The sequence below is a fragment of the Colias philodice genome, chromosome 1, assembly GCF_061535455.1.
Source record: "Colias philodice isolate Cphi_HAF_F1 chromosome 1, ilColPhil1 Martin Lab GWU primary, whole genome shotgun sequence".
Taxonomy (NCBI): domain Eukaryota; kingdom Metazoa; phylum Arthropoda; class Insecta; order Lepidoptera; family Pieridae; genus Colias; species Colias philodice.
In genome coordinates, this window is record NC_143086.1 from 10,086,646 (window position 1) to 10,114,370 (window position 27,725).

The window sequence follows — 27,725 nt, forward strand, 5'->3', positions numbered from 1 at the left end:
CTAATAATTAATTTACCGTGTACCTATGTATTATATAAAGTATTTTAGTTACTCTATGAATTTAGATAGTCCATGGTCCGCATTTGACATGTCAAATTATAATGTCAGAATATCAGATAGTTAGTGACAAAATTTTCACAGTTGTTGTCAATATGTACTGTGATATGTACTGAATACAGAAAACTGAAATCTATATTACACATTACCTGTGTCATTTTTTTTCATTTGGAGACTGTTTTTCATTGAATTAAATTGTTCCTTCTTATTCATGAGCTGGAAATCATTGTGAAAGGTTTCCTATTTTTTTTTCTTTATGGGAGATAAATTTTTGTAAGAAATAATTATACCATGTATAATATTTCTGTATTTGCCAGTTAAATTTTTTTAATAAATTAAATTAATGCAGCGTACAATGAGATATTGGAAATTGTTTAAAAACATTTTTGCCATGGGTATTATAATAAGTGTAATGTGGTTATTGTTTTCTTGGAGTAGTGTTGAATTATTAAGGTAAGCTTTAGGAACTCCTTTTTTAAATCATATACTTATACATACTATAATCAAGAAGCTTATATCTAATACACTGGAGATTTCAGTATGAACGTTAACTTGTAACAAGAAAATATGACGTTGAATGATGCCTGTATGTTTTTTAATATCCCTTTCACAAAAAAAAACATACAGGCGTCATTCAAGGTCATATTTTCTTGTTACAAGTTAATGGTCATAGTGCAATCTCCAGTGTATTAGATATAAGCTTCTTGAATATAATATAAAGCTGAAGAGTTTGTTTGTTTGAACGTGCTACTCTTAGGAACTACTGGTCTGATTTGAAAAATTCTTTCGGTGTTAGATAGCCCATTTATCAAGAAAGGCTAAGGCGCATCACGCTAAGACCAACAGGAGCGGAGCAGTGCGGGTAAAACCGCGGGGAACAAGTAGTGAATTGAAAATATAGGGGCAACTATAAAACAACATAAAAAATTGAGACAGACACAACAACATAAAGAATTTCCAAATTTCCTATTGAAAATATATTGACTTTTTTTTATTATAATGTGAAATATCCAAAGCATATTTCATGAATAACTTCATTGTATTAACTTGTTATTTAATTGTTAATTTCGCGCTCACAAGTATGAAAAATGCATTCAACAATCTTGTTTTATATTTTAAATGTAATGCCTTTTACATACTTTGCAGCATGCAAAATTAGCAAAAACAAAACAAATACAAAATATCTGTAAAAATAGTAGCGGATGAAAATTTATTTGATTTTTTTATATTTCTATAAATAATATAAAAAACACTGTTTGCTTGAAAATTAACACATTCTTGCTAGTGTTTAAACAATATTTCATGGTGTCGCCCTATGGTAACATGCATTTAAATATCAGCAGTAAGGTAATTTGAACAGGATCACAAAAAATAATGAAGGTGGAATAATTTTAACTTTTAAGTACTTGTGCTCCTAGATGAAGTTAGGGTAGACTACATTTTTTTGGCTCTAGTAGTAGTAGATGCTTTATAAACATTGAATTATGACATTCAGAGTTGCTTCTCTTTTGCTAAATTAAATGAATAGTCTATCAGTAACTGTGGGGTGGAGGCAAATCAATTGATGTATGGTAGATTATGGTATATTGTTGCACATAGCTACTCTAGCAAAAGATCTATAATTCAATCATTCAAGAAAACAAACAGTCTCTGTGGTTTTGGTTTGTGGTCAAAATTTATGTTTCTGTGGTTCCAAATTAAATAAGTGAAATTAATTATTTAAAACCTTTATTTTGCTAGAAAGCGTGTATATCTTGAATCTTAATTGTCATAAGAAAATGCGATTTTGATTAGATTTTAAATTTACTTCTAGTTTATCATCACTGGATACTAGAAGCATTCCGATTGCTGTGAAAAATAAGATGTGCCATGTCAATTTTAATGATGAGCGCCAGCACATCAACAACAGCACTGACTTGAAGATGATATATTACGTGACCCCGACGTACCCTCGGCCGGAGCAGGTGCCTGAGCTCACCAGGCTCGCATATACACTGATGCATGTACCAAGACTACATTGGATTGTAGCTGACGATCAGCCTATATGTTCTGAAGAGGTCTCCAAGATACTTAAGTAAGTTTCAAACATGTTTCATATTATTATGGAAATTAATGTTGTTGTGTTATGTGTAAAATACCATTCATAGCCATATATAATGGAGAATGTGTGATGGAATGTAAGTTTCCATAAAATAAGTGATAAAAACATTAAAAATATGCAAAGCTATTCATGAATTTACAATCATGTGTATAGAGCAGTTGTGTAAAGTAAAAAAAGTAAAGTAAAAAATTATTTATTCTTTAAGACACGTACATCAGTCATAATACATACATTATTACATAGTGCTTAATACAGTTTCTTAAAGAAAAACGTTAAAATACAGGAAATAAAATCATTGGTTCCCGCACTAGGCAATGCCTGTCCTGCGGGACCGTGAAATGTTTAACATTAGAATTTTATAAACAGAGCGGCGAATATGTTATGATAAATATTTAAAATTCATGTAAAAGAGTGTTGAATAAAAAAAATAAATTTATGTCACATATTCACTACATGTAACAGCTATTTTTGTTTGTACAGATTGAAAAAAACATAGCACATAAATTTTTAAAAATAAATAATTATATTAGATTACAAGCTAAGTCACTACACTATTTAATTAGAACTATTTTTACAGACGAACCGGCCTGCCATATACTCACTTGTCTAGTCCAAAGCCATACTTGTACAAAGGAACAAACTTTCCCCGCGGAGTGTCCAACAGACGTGCAGCGCTCACTTGGCTTCAAGAGAATGTGAACGAAGGTGTGCTCTACTTCGGAGACGATGATAACACAGTGGACCTGCAGCTATTCGACGAAATTAGACTGACGAAGAAGGTGTCAATGTTCCCAGTGGGTCTGATTGGTGATTATGGTGTTTCTTCGCCCGTTGTGAAGGATGGAAAGGTATGTTTAAATCTTAATGTTATTTGTAAGGAGTATCCACCATGATTTCCTTGAACAGGTTAATTCATTAGTAGTATATTAGTAGGATATATTTATAGTAGGATATTTGTTCAATTAAATTTTCATCAAGATATTCATATAACTCACATTCATTTTCAGGTTGTTGGTTTCTTCGACTCCTGGCCAGGATCTAGATTATTTGCTGTCGACATGGCTGGGTTTGCCGTGAACATTGAGTACCTGAAGCCCTCTGCTAACATGCCATACATTGCAGGACATGAAGAAGACCGATTTCTTGTTAGTATTGGCTTGAAAATGGAAGACATAGAACCACTGGCTGCCAACTGTTCCCGAGTACTTGTCTGGCATACAAAAACTGTTAAGTATAAAAAACCAACCATAAAACTTGATATTAAAAAACTCGATAGAGTTCCTGCTTATAGAAATTTCGCGAATTTGCTTAAGGAAACAAATAGGCTCGGTATGGCCACCCTCAGCGACAATAATGGAACGAAACCTTATATAACTAGAAATAGGAAATCATATGAAACACTAGCTGGTCTAGAATAAATTATATTTTTCTCAAATTAAGCTGTTCTTAGCCAATGTTTGTTTTGCAGAAGCTTATGCAGTACACTACATATTAATAACTTCTAGAAAGAATAGAGAACATATTTTTGGTCTTAAAGGCTTTTGCTAATTCAAGTGTGGCAAATTAAAATGCACAAAAATAGCCATATTCTGTATGAACTGTTGAAAAATAGAACTTTAATATTATATAGTCTAATAATATAAATAGTCCATCCAACATGTGCTCCACTATGCATTGGTTTTAAAATATTTTTGAGATGTTATTCATAACTCTGCTATAGAACATACATAAACGTATATGCCGGTCAGTTTTTTTTTAAATTAGTAGATAGGTTGTATGTACATAAGATCTTATAGGAATAAATTATGAAGAGTGAAATCCAGTGTGATGTTAGATAGGTTTTTAAATATTTAAATAATAAATATGTTGTTTTCAAAGACTAGTCTTACATATAATTTATCAATTATGTTGAAATAATATCAATGCATGATTAGTACAATACTGTACATTGTTTTGTTGAATTTTTATTTGTTGGTATGTGTTATTTTAAGGGAATTTGTGTTGTCCTCTTTTGATTGGTATGAAATATTATTATGATTACTATGGGTTGGAAATTGCTATTAATTTTAAAATAACATAATGATAAATGGAATGGTATGAATATAGCCAATATACCACGGCAGATCTTACTTAAGATTAGATAAACAAACATATTTTTATTATTTTAGACTAAGACATTTCTCATTATATTTATTGATATATCTCATGAAAATACTGAAATATTTTATTATATTAATTATTGATTTAAAATAATTCTAATACATATTAACATGACTTGTTGATTCATTATATTATAGTATGTTATTAGGTTTAAAGAATGAATATTTGTTTATGTAAAAGTATTATATTAAAAGGACCACGAAATTTAATTATAATTTATAAAAAAAACTATTATGTACTAAATTGATACTAACTGGTTATGATGTTTTGCCATTGGTCAATTGTGTGTTATAAATGAGTCTCATTATTAGTCAAAGTTATTAGTTACTTTTAAATTGATATTACCTGTGCCCGAATACAGCAATTTTTTCCTCACTTTGATCTTTTATAGATATTTGAGATCATAATATAACTTTTAATAGTTGAGTTGTTGTGCTGATCTGATAATTGATTTGAATCTCTTAAAGGCTGTGTTACTATCAGCCTTTGTTATATAGTATAAAAAGATAGTGTGTGCCGAGCACACGTATCAGAAGTGAAACTCCTTTGGAAAGATTCAAAGATACCTAAATCGTCGCCACTCCATAACGTGACGGCATTGCCATGATGCTACCAGAACTTGAAGTGAACAAAATAAAACTTGAAGTATTTGATAAACAAGCTTAAGTTTATGTCTGAATATTTTTTTGTAGAACTATGAGTTGGAAATTGATCTGAATTTTGTTGAATGTAAACCAAAGCGTAGACATTATTGTTATCGCTAATATTTTACTTCTCTCAGTGCAATAGAAGTTTTATTTTATTATTTGTAACTTACTAAATACTAACAAATGTGTTTTAATATATTTTATTTTCAATTCCAGTGCAATATTTTGTAAAACATCCAGTGAATATCATATACAATAACTATAATTGAAAAATTAAAAGTAATTCTCTACAAAAATATGTAAAAGATAATTACGTAGTCGGTCCTAAAGTTCTGTCATATATGAAAATTATGATTTAAAAAAAAGTACCAATCAGTTTTTAATAAATTTTATATCAATATAAAGTACATTAATCAAGGAATCAAAATAACTTAAAATTATTCAAAATGACCTCCCTTGTTTTGAATACAGGCCCTTAATCGCCGCGGCCAGTCGTCTATCGCAGCACGCACCATATTCATGTCTATTTCAGCGACTGCTTTAATTATAGCTGACTTCAGACTCTCCAAATTTTTATGGGGTTTAGCGCAGGCCTTCCTCTCTAAGACCTGCCAAATTTTATAGTCCAGAGGATTAAGGTCCGGACTGGAGGAAGGCCAATCTTCGTGTCTTATAAAGTCTATGTTTTGACGTTCGAACCAGGCTTGAGTGGTCTTGGCTTTGTGTGCAGGCGCAGAATCTTGCTGGAACACAAAGTGATGTCCCGAAAACAGCGTGTTGGGCAAGTCTTTGACATGCTGATCCAAGACCGTCTCTTGGTACACTTTTGTACTGGTTTTGACCCCTTTTTCGCAAAAATGAACCTCAGTTGGCCCGTAGTAGGAGATTCTTAACCAGACCATCACTGAAGATGGATGATGCCCATGTTGCACCCGCGGAACTTTTTTTCCTGCTTTTTCAGAGCTCCTAGCGTATACTCTATCATTTTGTTTATTGTACTTTTCTTCTATATCGAAAATTTTTTCGTCTGTAAAGAGTATATCACGGTGTCGGTTTTTCGCGTACCGTTTTAACATCACCCGGGATCTTTTGAGTCTTATTTCTTTTAGACGGGCATTAAGTAAGTGCCCACTCTTTTTTTTGTATGCTCGCAGCTTAAGGCCTTCATTTAAAACCTTTTTGACTGTTTTTCTACTGACTCCCATCTGCAAAGCCATCAGTTTCTGTTTTCGGACAGGATTTCTTCGTATGCGCGCCTTGATTGCTTTGATCACTGCTGGTGTTATTGCGGAGCGAGGCCGACCAGTTCTTTTCTTGTCCTCAACACTTGAGACTTCATTGTATCTATTAATAGTACGATACACAAACCTTAGCGTAATTTTTAAATTTTTGAGCAACCTGAAAATGGTGCTCGGCGAGTGCCCACAGCGGTGCAACGCTAAAACTGCTATTCGGTTTTCTTTCAACTTTCAAGGTCCACTCCATCGTGAAAAATCGCGGCAAATGATCATTTTTTGTTTTAAAATAATTGTCAAACATTTAAAAATGGAATGCTATAAAACTTTTCTTAAATCATGTCCGAAAATTAAAAATAATGTGCCAGTGACAGAACTTTGGGACCAACTACGTATAGCTTAACTTTTTTATGTTTGGAATGAACTAATATTGCTTTTATCTCTTTGTCTGTGTATATTATTTTATTTTCTAATATAATTGATCTCTTTTAGTGATATTATTACGTGTTAAAAAACTAAAACAAGAATAAATGTTAATAATCGAAAGTTATGTTAATATTGTCGGGTGACACGTGTTGTGACAACTTTTTATGGCAGAATATAATGAATATTATACATATACTTATGTCTGATATTCGATCATCATTATTATTATTTATAAATATTATATTTTGATCTTTAGCCCTGTTGCGACCAACTAAATTTAGATTTGACGTAACAAGCGATCAAGATGTATGAACAATGAAATAAGGACAATCAATGCATGTAATTATTATTAGTACGTACTTTTTGTTATATGCATTAACATAAATTGTTATATTATTAATAACTTGGATTAAATTTTGTGTTTTAATTTTTTGAATATCTTCATCACAGACAGAATTTGAAAGTGTTCACAGAAGAGTGATTAATATGATAGTAAGACGATAGTTTTAAAACTTTATGGACAATTTCTAAATTCAACACGTTCCGAGTTAATAAAATATGTATTATTATATACAATGAATAGCATATAGCTACCTATTATGCCATTTAATTATGTATTGTGTTAAAGTAATTAATGCCACTAAGAGACAAATAATGATGGAGGACGAACAATACAGATCATAGATTTACGACTTGTAAAAATGTAATAGAAGTATTTCCATAGAAGGTACTTAAACCTTGTTCCTATTTTTATAATTAATAAACACAGGAACCATTTAGGTTTATGAATTCATAGCCATGTATGTAATATAGTACCTACGGTTGCCCATAGGTACATAGTAGCATTCCGATTTATAAGTTGTTGTGAAAATATGTAATTGTATTTATTAAGTTTTACCTTATCGTATCTTCGCTTGTATTCGCAAAATTTGGTTATTGGTAAATTATTGGTCAGAACGGAAGGTTTTGTATTGGTCGCTAAGTCGCTATTAGTTATAGATCTTTTGATTTTGTTCTGAATACAGTTTGCTAAATTAAAATTTATGTCAAAGTACGACAAAGCTGTGTTAGAGAATTATTTTCTTTGACAATGAATGGTATGTTTTAAAACAGAGTCATAAATAATTTGTGACGATTAAGTGCTCACGAAATTTTATTACTTAGAATACTGCACTCTTTTATATGTTTGTTGCTATGAGCAAGTCTAGTAAAACATGTAGTTTTTAGTTTTTTTGGCTATTATCCATCGGGAAGAGAACGTGAGAAATAGAAAAGGTTATTTCTAATTCTTACTTTTGAAGGTTTTTGATTGTTTTTAGTTGACTTAGTTTGTTAGAAATTCACCGGTAATATTCACGTACCTAGGGAAGATATAATATCATCGATATTATGTTTTGATATTTTGTTATTTTGCAAAGAAATAGGATTTTAGTGGATTTGTTGTCTTAAATAACGCTGACCGTTACACTATTAAATTTAAGTAATAGATAAGTAATGTCTGAAAAAGAACTATTATGTGTAATTTGTCCGTGTTACCAAAAATAAAAAAATTCAATAAATATTATGACTTTTATTGGAGTATTACATCTTAATCTTAAATACTAACACATAATAATAATTAAAATAAGTGACTTTGGTCTTTGGCAGACTACTGGTTATCTTCTAATTCATTTAGCTTGGCTTTGTGGGCAGGTAGTTCCACATCATCCCAATGCAGAGTGATTTTATCAAAATATCTGCAAATAAATTTAAAAAATATAATACAGAAGGACCGAATATTATCTACACCTGTGTGGTTAGAAGACCAATAAATAATAACTAAATTAAATATTCATAAATTACAAGCTTTTCTATTATTTATGAATACCTAATAACATTTAGATAATGTGTTCGTAAAGAACATCATGGCCAATGATATAAGGAAATTCAAGATCGTAGCACTATCGTAAATATTATTTTAACTGTAATACATAATTACTGTCAGGTTAGGTATACCTACTTCGTGTTTGTCGGTCTCTCGTATAGAAGTCCTTGACAATATTGAAGTAAAAATGTTATAGTAACATATTAGTTCCAGTATTACATACCTAAGTAGTTACACAGTTTATATTTATTTTCTTATTATATAATGAGAGTGCTAATTTTATTGTACTGTAGTATGGGAAGATTATATTTATAACAACTGCCCCGTTAATTATTATTTGACAAGGTCAATCGTAAGCATAGAACTGACTTATTCTAAACGGTCATACAGCCTGTAGCTGTAGGCATACTTTACATAATTATTTATGTATAAACAAATTAACAATCTATTGCTCGCGAGTCGCGGCATCCCTCGCGTCTAAATTGTAGGTACCTAATTCTAAACCGTTGAACCGCTTGAAGACAACAAGAAACTTTCATTAAAATTTGTCCAGCTGTTACAAGTTATTTAACATTATTTTTCTTACCTCATCTGAACCTCAGCAAGTATTGCCTTTTCGTGATCAGTCAAACCCTCCTGTAGCACTTCAAGGGTATCCACCATTTGCTCTATGCTGAAGAAACCACAAATGTTGGTGTCTATGCCTGGTTGGTTCAATGTGAACCAAGTCGCTATTCTGGCTAGTTCCACGTTACGTTCCTGTAAATAATGTTCATTTGAAGTATAGATATTTCATATTTGGGGGGAATTAAAAACCAATGTAGTAAAACTGGGTTAGAACGATATTTTCTAAAACCAATTCCTTATAGGGTAATATTTTGTAGAATGTAGTACATATTTTTAATTTTTATTATCTGAATATATGTATTATATATTTTACTTTTCTAAAATAGTGAGTTTTTCAATTTTGTTCCATGTACGAACTAATGTCCCCCAGCTAAAGATAATTTTTGAGTAAATACCTTACAGAACTCGGAGGCTTTCTTACAGATAGCTTTTATATCATCGCTTGCTGGATGCCATGGTTGAGGCCCTTTGTTGGTAAGCAGCCCCATACCAGTGGCCGCGGCATTAATTATACCGATGCCTTTATCCTGGAGAAGTAATAAGATATCATTTCTCAAGTTATTGGATTATTTTGTGTGTAAAAGTGATTTTTATTGTTTTGTCTTTCAGTGTAAGATTCCTACACTGCAAAAGCATGTCTACTGCCTGATGATACATACCTCTATTTTTACTTATAGGTACGGCTTTGATTTGAATTATCTTCGACAGTATTTATACGAAGATTCATTGTCAAGACCCACCTTATTCACAACTTGTTAATGAATTTATCCTACGCTTTGTGTAGCCCCTTGTAGCCCGCGACTTCACTCGCGTTTACCTAGACCACCTAGTAGATAACAATCATCTATGATCTATCCTGACATACTTTCATGTTAATAATATTAGTAGGATTCAATCATAGAAATCTAAATAACAAGACACTAGAAGTCGTAAGCGTGCGTGACCTTGTCGCCACTCAGGTGATTTGCACAACACCAGTGCATTCGTCACTGTTCAGTTGCTCTGGAGACGTATGAGTGTATAACATGGTGTGTTTCAGCAATTCCCATTGCGGAAATTCTTCCACAAGTTGTAATTATACTTATAAAGGAATAATATTTCATCGGAAAATATTTTTTTTTAGAAATAATGCCGTTTTTCCTTAAAATTATAGAATATTTACAAGTATTACGAGCGTCACCATAGTAATCGAAATAACAATGAATGACACAGTCGACCATTCTTATTATCACGTTTGTTCGTATTGGAGCAAAAAGTCTCATATACTTAGGGATGTTATTCTAAAATAAACCGTAAATTCGTGCGTTAGGATACATATTCAAAAGCTTAATTTAATAGATAAGTTAGTTTTCACTAAAATCAAGCTATCCAATAAAAGGCATAGTTTACTTGTGTGTACTGTTTAGCTTTCGGTTTGAATGTGTTGATTTTGGCGACAGCGGTTTTCATACGAATTATGACATTTTAGCACTTCTATGTGTCTTGTTATTTAGATTTCTATGGATTCAATACTTATCAAAGAGAGCACGTTATTTTTTGTATGTATTTAGTTCTGCAATTAATCCGTTAATAATAACGAAGCTATTAGATACATACGACTTCAATATAGAGCATTCTACACTGATCCACAAGGTGATAATACATTGTAATCAGTGCCTTCTGGATTCTTGAACATTCAATATCATGTCTATCACAAAATTAATGAAACATTAACGAGCATTAGGGGCCGTTCAAGTATTACGTGAGCAGATTTCTTACCATTTTTTACCCCCCCGCCCCCCTTGTCATCAAAAGTAAGCAAAGCACTTACCCCCTCCCCCTATGCTTACGTAAACATTTTTAGTAATAAATGTTTTTTTTTATATTATTTTTAAAATAGGAAAATTCATGAAAATATTAGGTTTAACTGATACACATAGAGTAAATGACAAAAAAATATAATCAGAAATAAAGAACATACAGGGTGTCCCAAAAAGTAGTGATGAACGGAAGCTGGGAGGTAGAGGACCAAGAGAGCTATCCGAATCACCCCCATGTGTGATGGTTCGTATTTTCGGAGTTATTACATTTTTTTCAATTTTTCATCTATCGCCGAGTACGATGAGATTTTTATTTATGGTGACGTGAATTATTGCGCTAGATGCTTGATTTTTGTTGTGTGCTAAGCTGAAAGATAGGCCAATTCAGTATGGTAACATTTACTATCGTTAGATCTTCGAATGGAATAAAGAAAAGAATTAAATGCCAAGAAAGATAAAATTACCCAGTATGTTCATAATTTCAAGGGCCCATAAAAAAATAAAATCACATAAAAAAGGTTTTCCATTTGGCTTTTAAAAACTTGCTCTATCGATCAGGTAGCTACCCTAAAAATTTCATTTTATTATTCTGAAGCCTTCAATCGATAAATTGAAATCTAAATGTGGTAAGTGCAAAATTTTTATTAACATGATGATCATTAAAGTTAAAACCAATAAATAGGTGTTTAATTACCAGAATTTTTTTTTAAATAGCCCTGCTGTTGATCAATGCAAGTGCGACATCACCGTAAAAAGTTGTCGTTTAAATGTCTGAATGCTCTTTTATCATTTTTAATGGTTTCTTCTGCTACTATGAATTTCCGGGTTATTCTATATATAGGGTATTATATATATAGGGTGCCTACGCATAATATGTACCTATTATTTGCAGGAATCCCCGAAAAAACTTAAATTACTAACGATGACGTAATCATCATCTAGACCCCCCCACCCCCCATGTCATCCAAAATAAGCAAAATAGAGACCCCCCCACCCCCCCTTGGTGCTTACGTAATACTTGAACGGCCCCTTAGATATTGATTTGTTGTTAACAGCTTTTAGTAAACTAAAAGCTGTTAACAACTAAACAGTGTGTTTACATTGTTTGTACACGTTTAAATATATTAATTATTCAGTTGTTTCTATCCAAATTATAGCATGTACTTTAAAAAGAAAGATCAAAGTAATTTTTTTTATATCCGGTAAAGTACCTAACTACCTACTGGGCACTCGACGGTTGAATTTTTGTTGGTTGGTTCTCTAGAGAAAAATATCGATATACCATCAATGTGTATAAAATGCATTGTTTGGATAATAGGACGTAAGTTATGTCTACCAACAGTGACAAAATAACTTGTATAATATTTATTGTTACTTATCGTAATGAGCAACAATATCTACCTACTGATATCGGTCACAGTGAAGTGTTATTAAAAAATTATCTGTAGTACTGTAGTGCAGATAAAATTCATATACATTCAAGAAACTAATAAAACAAATAGCGATCGCTAGTACTAAAATAGCGGAACTCCGTCATTTCATCCATAACTCGACAACTATCGGTGCCGAGCCAAATGTTTCACACGATAAAGAACAAAATATGATGCTTCTAGCATTCTCCCTACTTGATGCTTCTTGTGACTAGTGGTCTTTGTAAGGGTTATTTATTATAGTTCTCTGACATACTAATAATACAAGACAAACCGGCGAAAATAGTGAAATATCTGGATACAGTTTTAAAAATGTGCATATAAATATAATTTACCAATTTCAGTACATTAACACCTTAATTAAATTGATAGCTATAAGCTATCTTATTATTATCGATATTCTATAGATTGAGAATCTACAATCTATTTACCATATACCTACTTTATTTATGTACGTGTTTTCATTATTATTGTACGCGCCCTGTCTCACATAAGTTATTATGTTAGACAAGGCGCGTTATAATTACTTACGTTTTCTGATGGACCCAATGAAACTTTTATAATGTCGATCTGGATAATGCCACAGATAATTTAGTTTCTGTGATCTGTGGATAATGCTATGCATAATTTGGCTATGTTGGGAATAGATGTTTTAACGGAACTATTAAGTAATTATACTTACCTATTAGTTTTTACCAGCGGTTAGATATACCTTACCTTAAAATACTTAACGTAGTTTTGTAGCCTGTTATCACACAGAGTTGATTTAGCGTAAGACAATATAGTTGATATCTTGATTTCTGATTCCTCAACGATTTCCTGCATCAGATCTATGTCGTAATCAGCTAAGCCAATGAAACGTGCTTTTCCATCACGGACTGCACGTTCCAGAGTGGGTAAGGTTTCCTTCAAAATTACCGATGTATCTGGAGCGAACGTGACATCATGAACCTACAAACGAAGGTTCGTATGAAGGCAATAACATGAACATGCTTGAATCTCGTGTTCTATAGAAAAGTATTCATCTATGACCGAACCAATGAATACATTCTGCCTTTGATTAAATCTGCATTTAATTGTTAATCAATAAAATAATAATTTGCATATATTTTGTAATTTGTACCTATCATTTAGGCACTACTATCTACTATTAAAAAGGCGAAAGTTTGTAAGTATGGATGTATGGATGTTTGTTACTCTTTCACGTAAAAACTACTGAATGGATTTGAATGAAACTTTACCACAATATAGCTTATACATCAGAATAACACATAGGATAGGTTTTATCCCGGAAATCCCACGGGAACGGTAACTATGCGGGTTTTTCTTTGAAAACGCGGGCGAAGCCGCGGGTGGAAAGCTAGAAAATTATTATTATTCCAGAATTCACTATAAAGCTTCACGCGATTAATTTTTATTGTGTCGTACAAACTAATTTAGATCAAATTGGCCGAACACCTTGACATCTGACCTGAATTAAATCAACGTAATCTAAACCAAGGAGCTGCAATGTGTTATCCACGCCTATTTCGGTTCTTTCGGCGGAAAAGTCAAACATCTTGGTAGTTTCTTTCTCATATCGTCCAACCTTGCTGGCTATGTAGAACGAATCCCTGGGTACGCCTTGTAGGGCCTGTGAAGACAAGAAGATAATATATTATTCGTATTCCGCAAATGCTGTGGCTTCAGCGAGATTAAGTTCTGATCTTACTGATAGTAGGTACATATATAATATATAAAAATCGACAGTTGAAACGTACAGTTCTAACCGAATATTTTAAATATCTACCACCCTTATTTCCATAAGGGATGTAGAAACTGTTTGTTTGTTTTGCCTACAACTCGAAGTCAAGACTCAAGGCTAGGATGCTGTTAAAAGTTAAAACAAAAGAAATATCTCGTCGCTGCGCGTGAATGCATTTTTAATTTCTTAGAGCACATGCTTTAGGAATAAAGTAGGTGCCTATTTCTTAGTCAATTTGTTTCTTTTAGCAAAGCTATAATTGATACTAGACATCGTCAAGATAATCAGACATGTTCCATATGATCCATATCAACGTAGAACAGAATAAATTAGATTTTATTGACCTTTCCGATAGTTTTCTCCGAACTACCTTGACCATACCACCGGCCAGTTTCCAAATAGTTTATCCCTCGTTTCATAGACTCTTTTATAAGTTCTATGCCGCTTTCCTCATTGAATGTTCTGAAAGTAAACAATACGAAAATTTGTTAATAAAATTATTTGTGTCTATCTAATCATCCTTTAGTGTGTCTATCATTATCCTTATAAAAAAGTGATATTTTTTAACGGAAACTGAGTCACATAATATGCAAATACATACATATGTTACAAATACTGCATGTAGGTAAATAAATATTTTTTTAATATAAAAGAAAAACAGAAAGCAGTAAAAAGTAAACTTTTTGGGCTATGGTAATTTAATAAACAAAATCGAGCATTGAATATGAGTCGAATGAATCTGATATACCAAGTTAGTGAATGTTTTTAATATCCACTAACTACGTACCTACCTAACAACTATTATTTCAATTAAAAATAGTTATTAGTTAACTTAGAATATTGTTTTTTTTTTTGCCTATAACAATTATTAGGTATTAAACATAAAATTTCATACTACACAACAAGAGTAATAATAATTGTATGCACCTACAAGTTACAACCTAAACTAGGTACCCTAGTTACAACCTTTTTTTTTAAGTGGTGGAATCAATTAGCCTACAACCCTATCCCAATATTCGTATTTCGTATACAATCTATCCACTTGTTGACTTGTAGGTAACTAGGTGTGGATGGAAAGTGGATAGGTAGTTATACTTTTGAATAATAAGAAATATATTATTATAATGTCTCTCTCCATAATACACGGGTACCACCAGAAGGAAGATACCCGGTCCTTTGGAAGGCTTACGTGGGGACACAGGTCCAACACGCAGAGGCCCTTTAGAGAATTTAATGTGTTGTGGGACACCAGCCGCAGCCTGCCCATGACTGCACTATAGAGATACAGCCCTGGGCAGTCCGCGGCCAATGTAGGACTATTGCAGAAAAATGGAATGAATAAAACTGGGTTATGGAAGGGGGTGTTAGATGGACTGGTATATTGGTTCTATGGGGACTATGGACGTCTGCCTTTTCAATATTAAAAATTGAAAATTATGGCAGACGGTGACTCGCCAGTTCGGTCGATGGACTCCCAAAAAGGTTACCGATAGTGGCAACAAGGGGGCAACATCAGCTGAACGGCTAGGGGTGTAGAGAGGTGCGGCACCGGTTTCACCATCGCGGGCCCGCGGGCCCGGAGCGGGTTTCCCCGCTATTACGCCATTAGACACTTCCACCCCCGAGCATATAGCTCTGGCGGCTCCACTCTGGACGGCCAACAAAGGCAAGCCAGAGGTGGGGGATCCTGAACCTCGTCATTGTTCACTCCGAACTGCCACTGGGACAGTCCAGAGGTGAGGACAGGGACCTCCCCCGGGAGCGCTCGGTTCCCGCGGGGTCGCTACTCCCCGACACCTCGCCACAAGGTGCCCTGCGGGGTGACTGACTGCACGGCTGGGATATCTATTGTAGATATGCCAACCGGGGGCGATGGGGTCGTCACATCCCTACGCCTTTATTATAATTATTATTATATTATTATTATTATTATACGCTTTCTCATTTGCCTTGGTGAGACATTTACATGACCTAGACGCAAAATATGTAGTTGAGGGAAAACAAAAGCCACGATATAATACTGACGAAGATGAGTTACAAGACATGCACAATTTAAATGGCCACTGCATTTTCCAAGATGAGAATAAACCAGACCTAAAAGGGATCACAGAAATGATACGCTTGGTTGAGGGCTATTCAACAAATGATTCATCTTTCGACGAGTTTATCTTATTTTCGTATTGTAAGACACGAAAATAAGAGAAACATTTACTCAAGAGGCTGTAGCTGCAGTCAGCTTTCGTTTCAAGTATCAAAACTACATCCTAAATTCTACGAATCAGCCTTAGTACCTACCCGTTGCATATTTCATCTCTGATAATATTGTAAGTAAGTATGGTAACTTGGTAAGTATAAATTATAGCTGTTAATATAATATATATTATATCTTATTTTTAATTTCTTGTCATATTGAATCCTATATAGTTCTTACTTATACGTTTACGTTTATTTTTATTTATATACCTACGCACCAACCCACCCACACATACACACTCACACACGTGCCCCTCCCCCACACACACACATCATACAGGCTGTAACTCCGACTGTCAACAGGGGTTTCTGAAAATCAGTGCTGCTAGTTGACTCAAAAGTCATTGCAGCTTTATACTGAGAGGCCCCTTTTGATAACAGACGTTGCCGCACAGTACTTGTGTTATTTTTTAGGCTGTAAGTTTTAATGTGTAATATTTTGTTCTAGTTTTTAAATTGTTTCCTATGTTTTTTTTTACATTTTTCTGTTTCTGTGTGGTTTTGTTAACAATAAATGTTTTATTTATTTATTTATTTAGTAGAACTGTATAAGAAAATTAAATCCTCCAGTATCTACCTTTCGTACCAAAATTTAGTACAAATTAAACTTCACGTACCAATTCAAATATGAAAAGAACAGTCGAATGAGGCGATTCGACTGTTCTTTTCAACGAGACTTTTAAACGATAATATGAAACCAAACAAACAAGACATAAGAAATCCAACAGATCTTGCTCAGAAGAGAGGATTACTCTCCATTAAGTGAATGTGATAATATCGATAAGACTGGAAATAAAATATCTTCATTTGCAAATGAAAAAAATCGATAGAAAAAGTAAACACGTTGTTGAAGGGTCCCGAAGAGCAAGCCAAATCTTGTCTGTTCTTAGGGCCAATTACTTTTAAGAAGAGAGAAACAAGAAAGTCTCCAAATAGTCAAATGGACGGAACCAGGTCTGTTCCAAGTGAGCCACTAAGGGTCGAACCAACACAAAAATTTGTTCCTTCAGCGTACGCTATTGAACTGTCACAAAAATATATGAAGCGTGTAAACGACAAAACTGTCTCCACACAACATATCTGGACGACATTGAAAGCGAGCTCGAAAGTTAAAGATGAAATTATTAGAAAGAAACTTTCTAGCCCAAATTCTGAATAAAGGATAATCACAAGTACAATAAGAACTTGAAAATAAGATCCATTATAGAAAACTGCACCTTTACCCATCCGTCTCCAAGACCACATCTCTGTGACGGATGTTGAAAATACCGTGGACGTCAATCCGAACCAACGTCTCGATTCTCAAGGAACTTAACATCGAAAATAGGCTTTCGTCGATTTTGCAGATGCGAATTTTGAAGTTCCTGGGCCACATCACCAGAAATAGGGATTCATTGGAGAGACTTGTGTTGCAGGGACAAATTGAGGGCAAAAGATCGCGGGGCCGCTCACCTACACGTTGGACCGACCTTATTGGTAAAACAACCCATTCCAGCCTTGTGGAATGTGCTCGCAACGCTACCGATCGTGAGAAATGGAGACATATTGTTGGACAGGGAGCACATAAAGAAGTGACAACCATATATAGCAAGAATAGAGCACTATCACCATAATCACGACCACTCTGTCAAGAGTGCACGACTAAGAAGAAGAAGAATAGAAAACTGTGCAAAAAGGTCCACCATCTCAAAAATATTGTGTGGTTTTATGAAACCACGGTAAAAGTGAAACTGTTCGAACGGTTCCGATCACTGCTTTGTGTAGCGCATGTCGCGTGACGGTCGGCTGCCGAGTAGGTATACCTACTCGGCAGCCGCGATACACGCGACATGCGCTACACAGACCAAAAAGTTTGAGACGATGTAATAAAAGTTTCACTTTAAAAGTAAGCATAAAAATACGTTAATTTTTTTTAAACGAAGTGGGCAATGTTAGGTCACTCTTTTGAGTCGTCTTAATACAATGGGATATTAGGAGCCTAGGGTTCCTGAAAAGTAAAAATCATAACCAATATTATGAAAATCAATTTTAATAGTAACTAGTTAACTTAAACCAAAGCAAAAAAAATGCTTATAATAACTATATTTTTATAACGCAATTAGCATATTATTATATGCTATATATTTTACTTACTTTTACTTTTTTTACTTTACTATTATATGCTAATTGCGTTAAACCGAACCTATGTATCTAGGGTATGTGTAGTAGGTACATGCCTACTTTCATTATGAATTAATTCTTAAGTCACAACCCTAGCACCATTTCTGTACAGGGTAAAGTTGCGAACACTGTATCTGCACAATGTCTCATAACATTGCCCAGCCATATTTTTTTGAATAAAGCGAGCAAAAACGTTCAAAATACGCAAAGGAAATCTTTATTAATAATATGACACGCAAACAAAAAAACACTCGCCTTCAGGCTGTATCTTTGGAGAAACAATCAACAGTAAATTGGCACCACCTTCGACAACCCCTACTTCGAACTATGCTGACAGCTAACTGAACGAGTTGACGAACAAAACCGGGAATTGGTGCCGCCACAACGACTCAAAAATGATGCTACATACAAAAATAAATTTACTACAACGCATTTTGTAAATTTTTCACATTTGGGCAAAGTTGGGTTGGGTATTACTGTATGCTACGTTGCTGTGGATGCGTTTGTTATCCACCAATCATATTCATTAATGCACATATAGCACTGCAGGTAGCATAATATCTACATAGCACATCCCTGGTAGAAAGGCACCCTTAAGAGAGGTCATAAAGCTCAAAATTGTATAATAGTAATAATTTATGGATCTTACATGACCAATTAAAGAACAATAAAAGTACTCAATACATAGTATATCTATAATATCATGTACCATAAGTAATATATGAGTATCATTTATCGACAATTTATGTATTGTTTATTGTTCTAAACAATTTGAACCTATTATCAGTGAGAGAAAATTTACAACATAATATTAACAATGTAATAATACAACAATATCAACCATGATGCAAGTTGATAGGTTTATTTATTTTGTTACCTAAAAAAATGAGGTATAAACGCAACATTAATTATAAGTTATAACGTTTAAAATACATGATAACTAAATTACATTCAAACATCCTTAAAAGGTCAGCAGACGAAAAATTTTATTCAATCTTTACAAGGTAATGTGAGCATAAAATCTGATATATAAATAACAGAAAAAGCATTATTCACATACCCATATATAGTACTGAATGCTGCACCTCCTATGCTCACATGAGATACATTCATCCCCGTAGAACCGAGAACGTTATAATTCATTGTAATAAAATTCAATTGTAATCTGGTAAAACGTGTCCTCTCGGAACGACCGACCGGCGGCAACTGAATTCTCCTATCAGTTTGTATCGCGTACATCTACGATACTTGTTTATACTCTAGCTATAGCATTCGCTTCTAGTTTACAATTTATTTACAACAGATTTAACGTATCTACGTTTGATTGCTTTTTACCCAAGGAACCGGAAAATGAGAGCATTTCAAATTATATGCAATTTCCGATTTCAATTGTGCATCGATTTAAATCAAGCATGTCAACTTCTCAAGCATTATCGTGGGTATTATACGACGACGCAAAACGGGGTCTATAAGTTTAATGTACATGTTTGTATGTCTGTGGTATCGTAACTACAGAACGGGTGAACTGAATTTGATGTTGTTTTTCTCATTTGAAAGGTGAAATACTCGGGATTGTTCTTAGCAATGTGTTTGATTGTTCTTAGCAATGATAATCATTAAATAAAAAATGTTAATTGACAACAATAATTTGTCGTAAAGACGTGTCTGATACCAAAACAAAGTAAAAATCCTGTATGAATTGTATGATAATAATATGTGAAGGGTAGCCGCGGGCCACCAGTCACCATCGTCCACCACAAAATAGGGCCGGGGATTACATATTATATATATAATAAGGTATACCGTGTACAGTGTACACAGTAAGTATACATAGTGTACTTCGCTAGGTATATACAAATAAAGGAAATATTTAGTAAAATAAGGTAAAATGCATTATACGAATACGTATGTAGGGATAATAGGGTAGCCAGGATGCTAGAAGTGGATTTAATCGAGCGTAAGCCTATTGGAACTGGTTGATTAGACGATAGCAAGAAATAAAAGTTCTATATTGTCTCCACTTATAACGGTCTACAAATTTCCATAAAACAGGAACAGAAAATACTCAAGCGTGGCAGATATTGATACAATTTCAAGCTCGAGGATGGCTCTGAAATAAAATATAGGTACTTTAATCATTTTGTGGCTATGGAACAGGTGAAAAATAAAAACTAAAATTACTCAAGCGATTCAGATTAAGTTATGAGGGCTAATTATTATTGCTATATACAGGGTGTAATCACATAAGTGTGCACAGGCGATTATTCCGTAACTATTACAGATATCAAAATGCTTAAAACTGATATCGAAAGTAACTACTTCACCTAATGAGTAAAATGGCCATAAGCAAGTGGCTAAAAAATAACTTGTAAAATAGATTCCAGAAAGAAAATTGTTCAAAACAAATTGTAGTAAGTACACATACCTGTTAATACCAGTTAGAATCTTTATTTGCAAGTGACAAGACGTTCTCTCATTGTTTGGAATTGTATCAAAATTTGAAAAAGTTTAATTTTGTGTTCCCGTGTTAGACCGGGAGATACTGACACAAAATTTCGAGTCATTTGTAACAGGATGGCGGTTCTACAGGGTTCTTAGTACGCAATGACAAAAAGAAAAATGATGGTGTGAACGCTGGTACCGGCGGCTTAGTCGCGTGGGCGTTAGTCGAACTCGTCGGAAAATAGCGAAAGTCAAACGATTTGTAACAGTATGGCACTTATTTTTCCTGGAAGTTTGAGGATCAAAGAATATAAATACAAAATTTCAAAGATCTAGGTGTTGGAAATCTTCACTTATATAAATTAATACTAAATTAATTTTTCAAGTATGACAGCACTTTTTCCCCCTACTAGAAGTATGGCAAATATAATAATGGTCACATTTTATCAAATACTCTCCAAAAATCCAAATGCAATACTGGTACAAAAAGTTTGGCGAAATAAATTTTTTTTGCAGATTTTCGGCGGTATGGCGACCATTTGGAATCGTCCGAAAAGTATGGCATGGCGATTTTCGTAAATGGCTGCACGACGATGGTTACCTGTGCAAAAGTTAGCCTGGTACAAATGGTTGAATAATTGTTTTATTTAAATCAACATATTCGCGTCGGTATGGCGGGCTGTAAGTCACACCGGAAAAGTATGGCATGACACTACCGCCTACTTCTTTTTTATGGGCTATCGGTAAATACTAAAATTTTTGTGTTACAAATCGTTTGACTTTCGCTATTTTTCCGACGAGTTCGGCTAACGCCCACGCGACTAAACCACCGATACCAGCGATCACACCATCATTTTTCTTTTTATCATTGCGTACTAAGACCCCTGTAGAACCGCCATCCTGTTACAAATGACTCGAAATTTTGTGTCAGTATCTCCCGGTCTATGTAGATTTGAACTTGGTTTTCTGCGATCGCTCGCTACGCACGGCGCTATCACCGAGTGACATGAGAGTCACCGTGCGATCAGTTAACTGCGTACGCGCATACAAGCCCTCCCTGAGTCTTCAACCTTCGGCATGAGTTCGTCGTGTAAACGCTGTAAGGCAAAGGTATCGAATGGAGCACATTGCTCGATTTGTCGTCATACGTTCTACTTCCACTATGCTAGTTTATCCGAAATTGGCTGGCACCTGTGGCTGGCACAGACGCGGAAATGATAGGCAAAATTCTTGGTGCTGTTAAATTTGCAAAAATTCGGCGACGACCAGTGATACGGCAAGAGTCCCTAATTAATGTACTTCTCATCAGTCTTCTTTAAATTGAATAGAAGATATGCTTTCATCTCTTTCTGCATTGCCTGCTCAGGTGGAAAGTCTTAGGAGCGATTTGAACGATCTAACTTCTAAAATAAACATAACCGTTATCGAAGACAATATATAATAGACTTCAAGATATTGACATTAAACTGTCATTAGTCGACACAATAAATTTAATAATGAGGTGAAAATTAAGTCCCAAATGAAACTGTTTGAATATCGTCTCCACGTATTCGAATCACGGGCAGCAAAAAGTCGTAATATTATAACCAATCTTCAAACCACCATTGCAAATCTGGAGCTCGAACAAAAACGAGTTGAGCAAAAGAATAGGTTTTTAAATGTTGAGGATGTTGGATTACCTGAAAAACCGAATGAAATCTTACCTACTAGACGAATTTGTTCGTCTAGGCACTGCCATTTATTGTTGTATTAACAAAGACGATATTGAGTTCAGCACTAGGGTGCAATCATTCAAAGATAAAAGCGGTTTTCCACGTACAATTGGAACAAAACTGAGGCACAAGATAATTAAAGATAATCTAATTAATAACTGCAGAAAATATAATAAAGCAAAGGGATTAACATCGAACGACCTTGGCTTTGAAGGCAACTCGATGAAAATATTTTTAAATTAGAGCATCGACCATAGTTAATGAAATTTAAAAAAAAAAAGCAACGCGCCAAGGAGAGGAATATTAAATTTGTTTGGGTGAAAAACTGTACAATATATTAACGTGTGAGTGAAAAATCCTCGGCCAAAGCTATTTCGTCAGAAGAAGACTTAAAAACTTTTTTAGAATCATCTTTTAGTGTGCCTTTTGTATTATTACTCACCTGAAATAATATGTTACACAGTCATTATCCCGATTGGAACGCAAATTTTAACTCATTTTAACACACATACACACACTCTTATCCAAAACAGAACACAACTTTATTCACCTCTTTAAAAATAAACGAACATTTATTTATTCTCTGCACGGTTTTGTACCCAAAGGGTACAAAACCCTAAAAATTTTACCACGCCCTATTAACACTTTATGAAAACTACCCTAATACGTACTTCGTTGATGGGTGATTTTAACCTACCTTTTATTTCATGGAGTGATAACTTCACCTACAATTTAACTGGTAGCAAAAGCAATATTTCAATAAAGAATATAAAAAAATGTACAAATAAACCGATTCGAATTCGAAAAATACCAATTCATTTCCATTTTATAAAAAAAAAATATGTTGCTCCAATATGACACGGGTGATAGAGTTGCGCCCTTGGTTGCGCCATTGTAGCATGCATTTTTATCATTAGACCATTAATAGGCTTTAGTACGGCAATTTGAAGAAGATCGTATAAAAATTGAGTAGAAATTGTTATCGGTAGGTACTCTACGCCAATTCTTGCTGCATACATAAAGTAATACATATCATGTAAAATTCAGTCTTCTGACTTTCATATTTTAAGACAGTTTTAGTTTTTTATAAATTATGTTCCGATATTTATTTTTACTACGTTGTACCTAATCCAATGAAGGAAACAATAATTTAAAGGCACTTTATAAATTTAAAGATTTATCTTTATTCAACTAGGTATCTACACTGGTCAGTATGAAGTTGGATGTAAATCGTACTTGACTAATAGAAAAACTTTTTTTTTAATTATATTTTATCATTAGTGACCCTAGCCAAAATTTCAGGCTTTGACTGCGCCTGTCTGTAACATGTTTACACATTTTTTTTCCAAATAGCGGGCAACTACGTGAGCTGTCCAAAACAGTAAAAGACTAATCAATGGAGTAGCGCGGTTTCGTCGCCCGAGGCCGAATGGAATAACGCTTTATTTATTTTTTAAATTGCATGGTCTACATGCGTACGTTCATAAGTAGGTTCACAAGCTCAGAAACTTATAATTTACATAAACTATCAAACATCTTTTAATATATATTTCTAACTAGCTTTCCGACCGCGTCTTCGCCCGCTTTGTCTAAAACCTGATAAACTATATAGGTACCTACTAAAACTTTCCTTTTTAGTGGGGAAATGTTGCATGTATACCCACGGCCCACAGGGTAGGAGCCGTTGGTTATGTCGGATTCTTATCAACTAAAGTCTAAACAACTAAAACCCCTACCCCACTGTTTTTCCGAGGCCTTATGGGCCGCGGATTTTGGTTGGAATTCTATCTATTAAAAAAATCGCATCAAAATCCGTTGTGTAGGTAGTTTTAAGCATATATAGGGACGAACCATGGACGGACAGACAGCGACTTTGTCTTATAATATTCAATGATTTGTAATATTTTTTTTTCACATTTTCCGTATTAAAATTTTCATTTTCTACCTGGCGTTTCCTGCCTCTCCATTTCGTTTGCCACTCGCGGAGAATTTAAAAGTTGAGGTATAATAAATGTCAGTGTTTTTTTTAGAAAATCAATATTGAAAGTCCCGGCAAGCTTGATCTATAAAATATAGAATTAGGATGACTAAAAAGCGGACCCAATATTATTGTTGTATTCTAAGTTCCAACCATTAAAATAGTATCTATGTTTATTAACTTTAATGTTCATTCATAATTATATTGATCCAAAGATCAACTAATATACTTAGAGGGAAAACAATAAATTAAAAATTAAATGTTTCAAATCAGTCAAGTGCGTGTCTGATTCGCGACACTCAGGGTTTATTAAAAACTAGCTTTCCGCCAGTCAAAGAAAAATCCGCATAGTTCCTGTTCCCATGGGATTTCTGGGATAAAACCTATCCTATGTCCTTCCGCAGGTCTCAAGCTATCTCTGTACCAAAGAAGTACTTTTTGAGTTTAGACCAGACATACATACAGACAGACAAAAATTCTAAAAACTATATTTTTCGATTTGATAATATACATGAAGAATGAAGATCACGCTACAAGTAACCTTTTAAAAAAATATTCAATTTACAGTTTTGACTTTCCTACGGTTTTATTATATGTATAAGCTTTTTTTTCTTTAAATTACCCATTTTAAACGCAATATTATGGTACTACATCATATTTTACTAGTGATAGCTGCCCTCTATTCATTTTTATATGAACCGATACACTGATAGGAACTTGAAAATAAATTTACCATCAATTGGGATTCGTTACCAATAGATGTCGCTACTATTAATAACTTACGTGAAATCAGGTTATTTAAACCTTAAAAATATTTGTACTTTTTTAATTTATTCTTTTTTTTTCATGATTGTTCTAAAGATTCTCTAAATATTTCAAGCGTCTATGTGTTGCCGTTCTCAATATCGAGCAACAGTCTTTAATTCAAGCTTGTTGTATGGGAGCCCTTAGGGTTTTATTTTTTTCTGAAATTTTCAACTGTTTTACTATCACAGTCCAGGAGATACTGAGCCTAGTGACATATGCATGGACAGACAAACAGCAACAGCAAAGTCTCAAAAATTGTTTTACTGTATCATTCAGAATCCTAAAAAAGACTTAATTTATTATTAATAGTGCTTATGTACAATTCTTTAAATCCTTATTTAAGAAAATATTAATTGTTTAGACTGATTCTGCAAAAATTTTAAATTTATTTATGTTTAAAGAGACTTTGTTATATTAAAAAAATAATGTCTATAAAATGTTAAGGTAAAACTACAACATATAAAAGAAAGTCTGAACCCTTTCGGTACAATACTTTTTAATGTATGTTAGTGTCACATCTATCAAGTTACGGGCAGGTTTTGTCAACAACTTACAACCCAGATTGTCTCATGAATAAATAGAAAAATATACTCTATCTCACTGCAAAACAATGAAGCTTTCCACAGGTGCGGTAATTTAACATTATATTACTTAAGAGTAATGTTCAATAATATGGTGTCTAAAAATAAAACTTTTTTTACAACCAGGTGTACATGAGTAATTGAGTATAAAACCAAGGAGTCCCAGATACAAATACACTAAAGATACAGAACTCATCATTTTTATGTACTTGTTATTAGACAAAATGAACAGTGTAATGCATATAAAATGAACCTGCCCTGTACCTGGCCCATTGACTCAGAGCTTCACACTAGTATGTTTCACTTTGTCACTATCCATAAAAAGTGAAGTCCCATGTCCCCTAGTGGGGTAAGGGGCAGATACATTATACATCTGTTTCACTGATCGATTTTCTTTAGGGACAAGTAGGTGATCAGCCTTCTGTGTCCTACCAGACCAAGACATTTTTTTTTCTTCGTCTCCACCAGGAATCGAACCCAGGACCCCTTGGTGTTACGCTCACGCGTCAACCACTGTACCGAGGAGGCGGTCACTAACCATGCAATGATGTAAATACTAATTTAACATTTTAAATTAAAAATTCGATGTGTAAAACTACTAAAGTGTAAAACCCTTTCTAAACTACCCAATTAACATACAATCTTGTGATTTCTCATATAAGTTTTGGTATGTTCAAGTCGTATAATTTCTTTTTGTTTTTATTTTAATAACCTCGATTATACCATGGACGAATATAATATCAATTGATATTATATTCGTCCATGATTATACTAATACATTTTTTTTGCTTTTTATGGCAAGAAGATGTAACTATTTGTCAAGTATGTTAAAAGGTAAGGAATAAGTTGAGGAGATTTGGATTTAAGTCAGAGGAGTTGGCAAATATTTATATATACAGTAGAATCCGTTTATTATGACTCCGCCTATAATGACCAACCGGTTATTATGATGTAATTGCACTACGAAGTTTGGTTTTCATATAAAATTCTTTATAAAAAGTCGGATTTACTGACTTCCCTTACAGTGACATGCCGCTTATTATGACCCATTTTTAATAAATTATGTCTGGTTATAATGACCGGCATGATTCTTTACACGGAAATGTGGGAAGATTATGTTGTCATTGATAGCGATCTCCTCAAATCCGAAGAACCCACCGATGAAAATATCGTACAGAACATTAGTGCTAAGGAACAACTGAAAAGTGTTGGGGAAGAGGAAGTCGAGGAATCACCATTACCTACCGCAGAAGAGGCATTAAAAGCTGCAGAATTATTATCACGATTTGTTCACATCAATATTGAAAATGTGAATTGGACCAAAGCTATGTCTTCTATACACAATAGTATTAGATACTGTTTTTACAATGAAATGAAAAAACAAAAGCAGTCAAAAATTACAGTGTACTTACTGTACACTTGTATGTGTTATTATAATAATCTGCTGATTACGTGCAATTTTGATTTTGATTTAATATGTACGTATACATACGCAAGTATACTATGTTTCTGTATTAAAATACTTAAATACATACATATTTACATAAAAAAGATTTTTCATTTCTCATAACGCTTTGTATGACGTCCGCTTATTATGACGTGTTTGTCGATTCCCTTCGATGTCATTATAAACGGATTCCACTGTACTTAGATTACTAGCTAATATTATTATTTACATATTAAAGATACGTATGTTACTAGA

At 33.7% G+C, this 27,725-nt stretch overlaps 2 protein-coding genes across 3 annotated transcripts in view; one reads left to right on the forward strand and one right to left on the reverse strand.

The window, feature by feature from the left end:
- The first annotated feature begins 136 nt into the window (after positions 1 to 136).
- On the forward strand, positions 137 to 4,503 carry LOC149491306 (galactosylgalactosylxylosylprotein 3-beta-glucuronosyltransferase S-like). The gene is made up of 4 exons (XM_089715108.1): positions 137 to 510; positions 1,871 to 2,131; positions 2,736 to 3,006; positions 3,166 to 4,503. The coding sequence occupies exons 1-4, from the start codon at positions 401 to 403 to the stop codon at positions 3,574 to 3,576; spliced, it is 1,053 nt and encodes a 350-aa protein (XP_089571234.1). The 5' UTR covers positions 137 to 400; the 3' UTR covers positions 3,577 to 4,503.
- Positions 4,504 to 8,181: 3,678 nt separating this feature from the next.
- Positions 8,182 to 27,725, reverse strand: part of LOC149491307 (uncharacterized) — a 43,631-nt gene continuing 24,087 nt past the window's right edge. The window contains exons 1-7 of one of the 2 annotated variants that reach the window (XM_089698094.1): positions 19,564 to 19,729; positions 14,435 to 14,552; positions 13,818 to 13,979; positions 13,064 to 13,297; positions 9,513 to 9,644; positions 9,077 to 9,249; positions 8,182 to 8,362 (exon numbers count right to left, since the gene is read on the reverse strand). In XM_089698094.1, the coding sequence (XP_089554220.1) occupies positions 8,275 to 8,362; positions 9,077 to 9,249; positions 9,513 to 9,644; positions 13,064 to 13,297; positions 13,818 to 13,979; positions 14,435 to 14,552; positions 19,564 to 19,646 (990 nt within the window). In that variant the 5' untranslated portion in view covers positions 19,647 to 19,729 and the 3' untranslated portion in view covers positions 8,182 to 8,274. Of the gene's footprint in view, positions 8,363 to 9,076; positions 9,250 to 9,512; positions 9,645 to 13,063; positions 13,298 to 13,817; positions 13,980 to 14,434; positions 14,553 to 19,563; positions 19,730 to 27,725 lie in introns of those variants that run through there. The other variant, XM_089698103.1, reaches the window with a different exon arrangement.

What these genes read in the sequence shown, in the direction of transcription:
- LOC149491306 (XM_089715108.1), top strand. Translation starts at nt 401, where the DNA reads ATGCAGCGTACAATGAGATATTGGAAATTGTTTAAAAACATTTTTGCC. An exon ending in GAGGTCTCCAAGATACTTAA is followed by an intron (nt 2,132 to 2,735) that starts GTAAGTTTCAAA and finishes CTATTTTTACAG; the next exon opens with ACGAACCGGCCTGCCATATA. An exon ending in CCGTTGTGAAGGATGGAAAG is followed by an intron (nt 3,007 to 3,165) that starts GTATGTTTAAAT and finishes ATTCATTTTCAG; the next exon opens with GTTGTTGGTTTCTTCGACTC.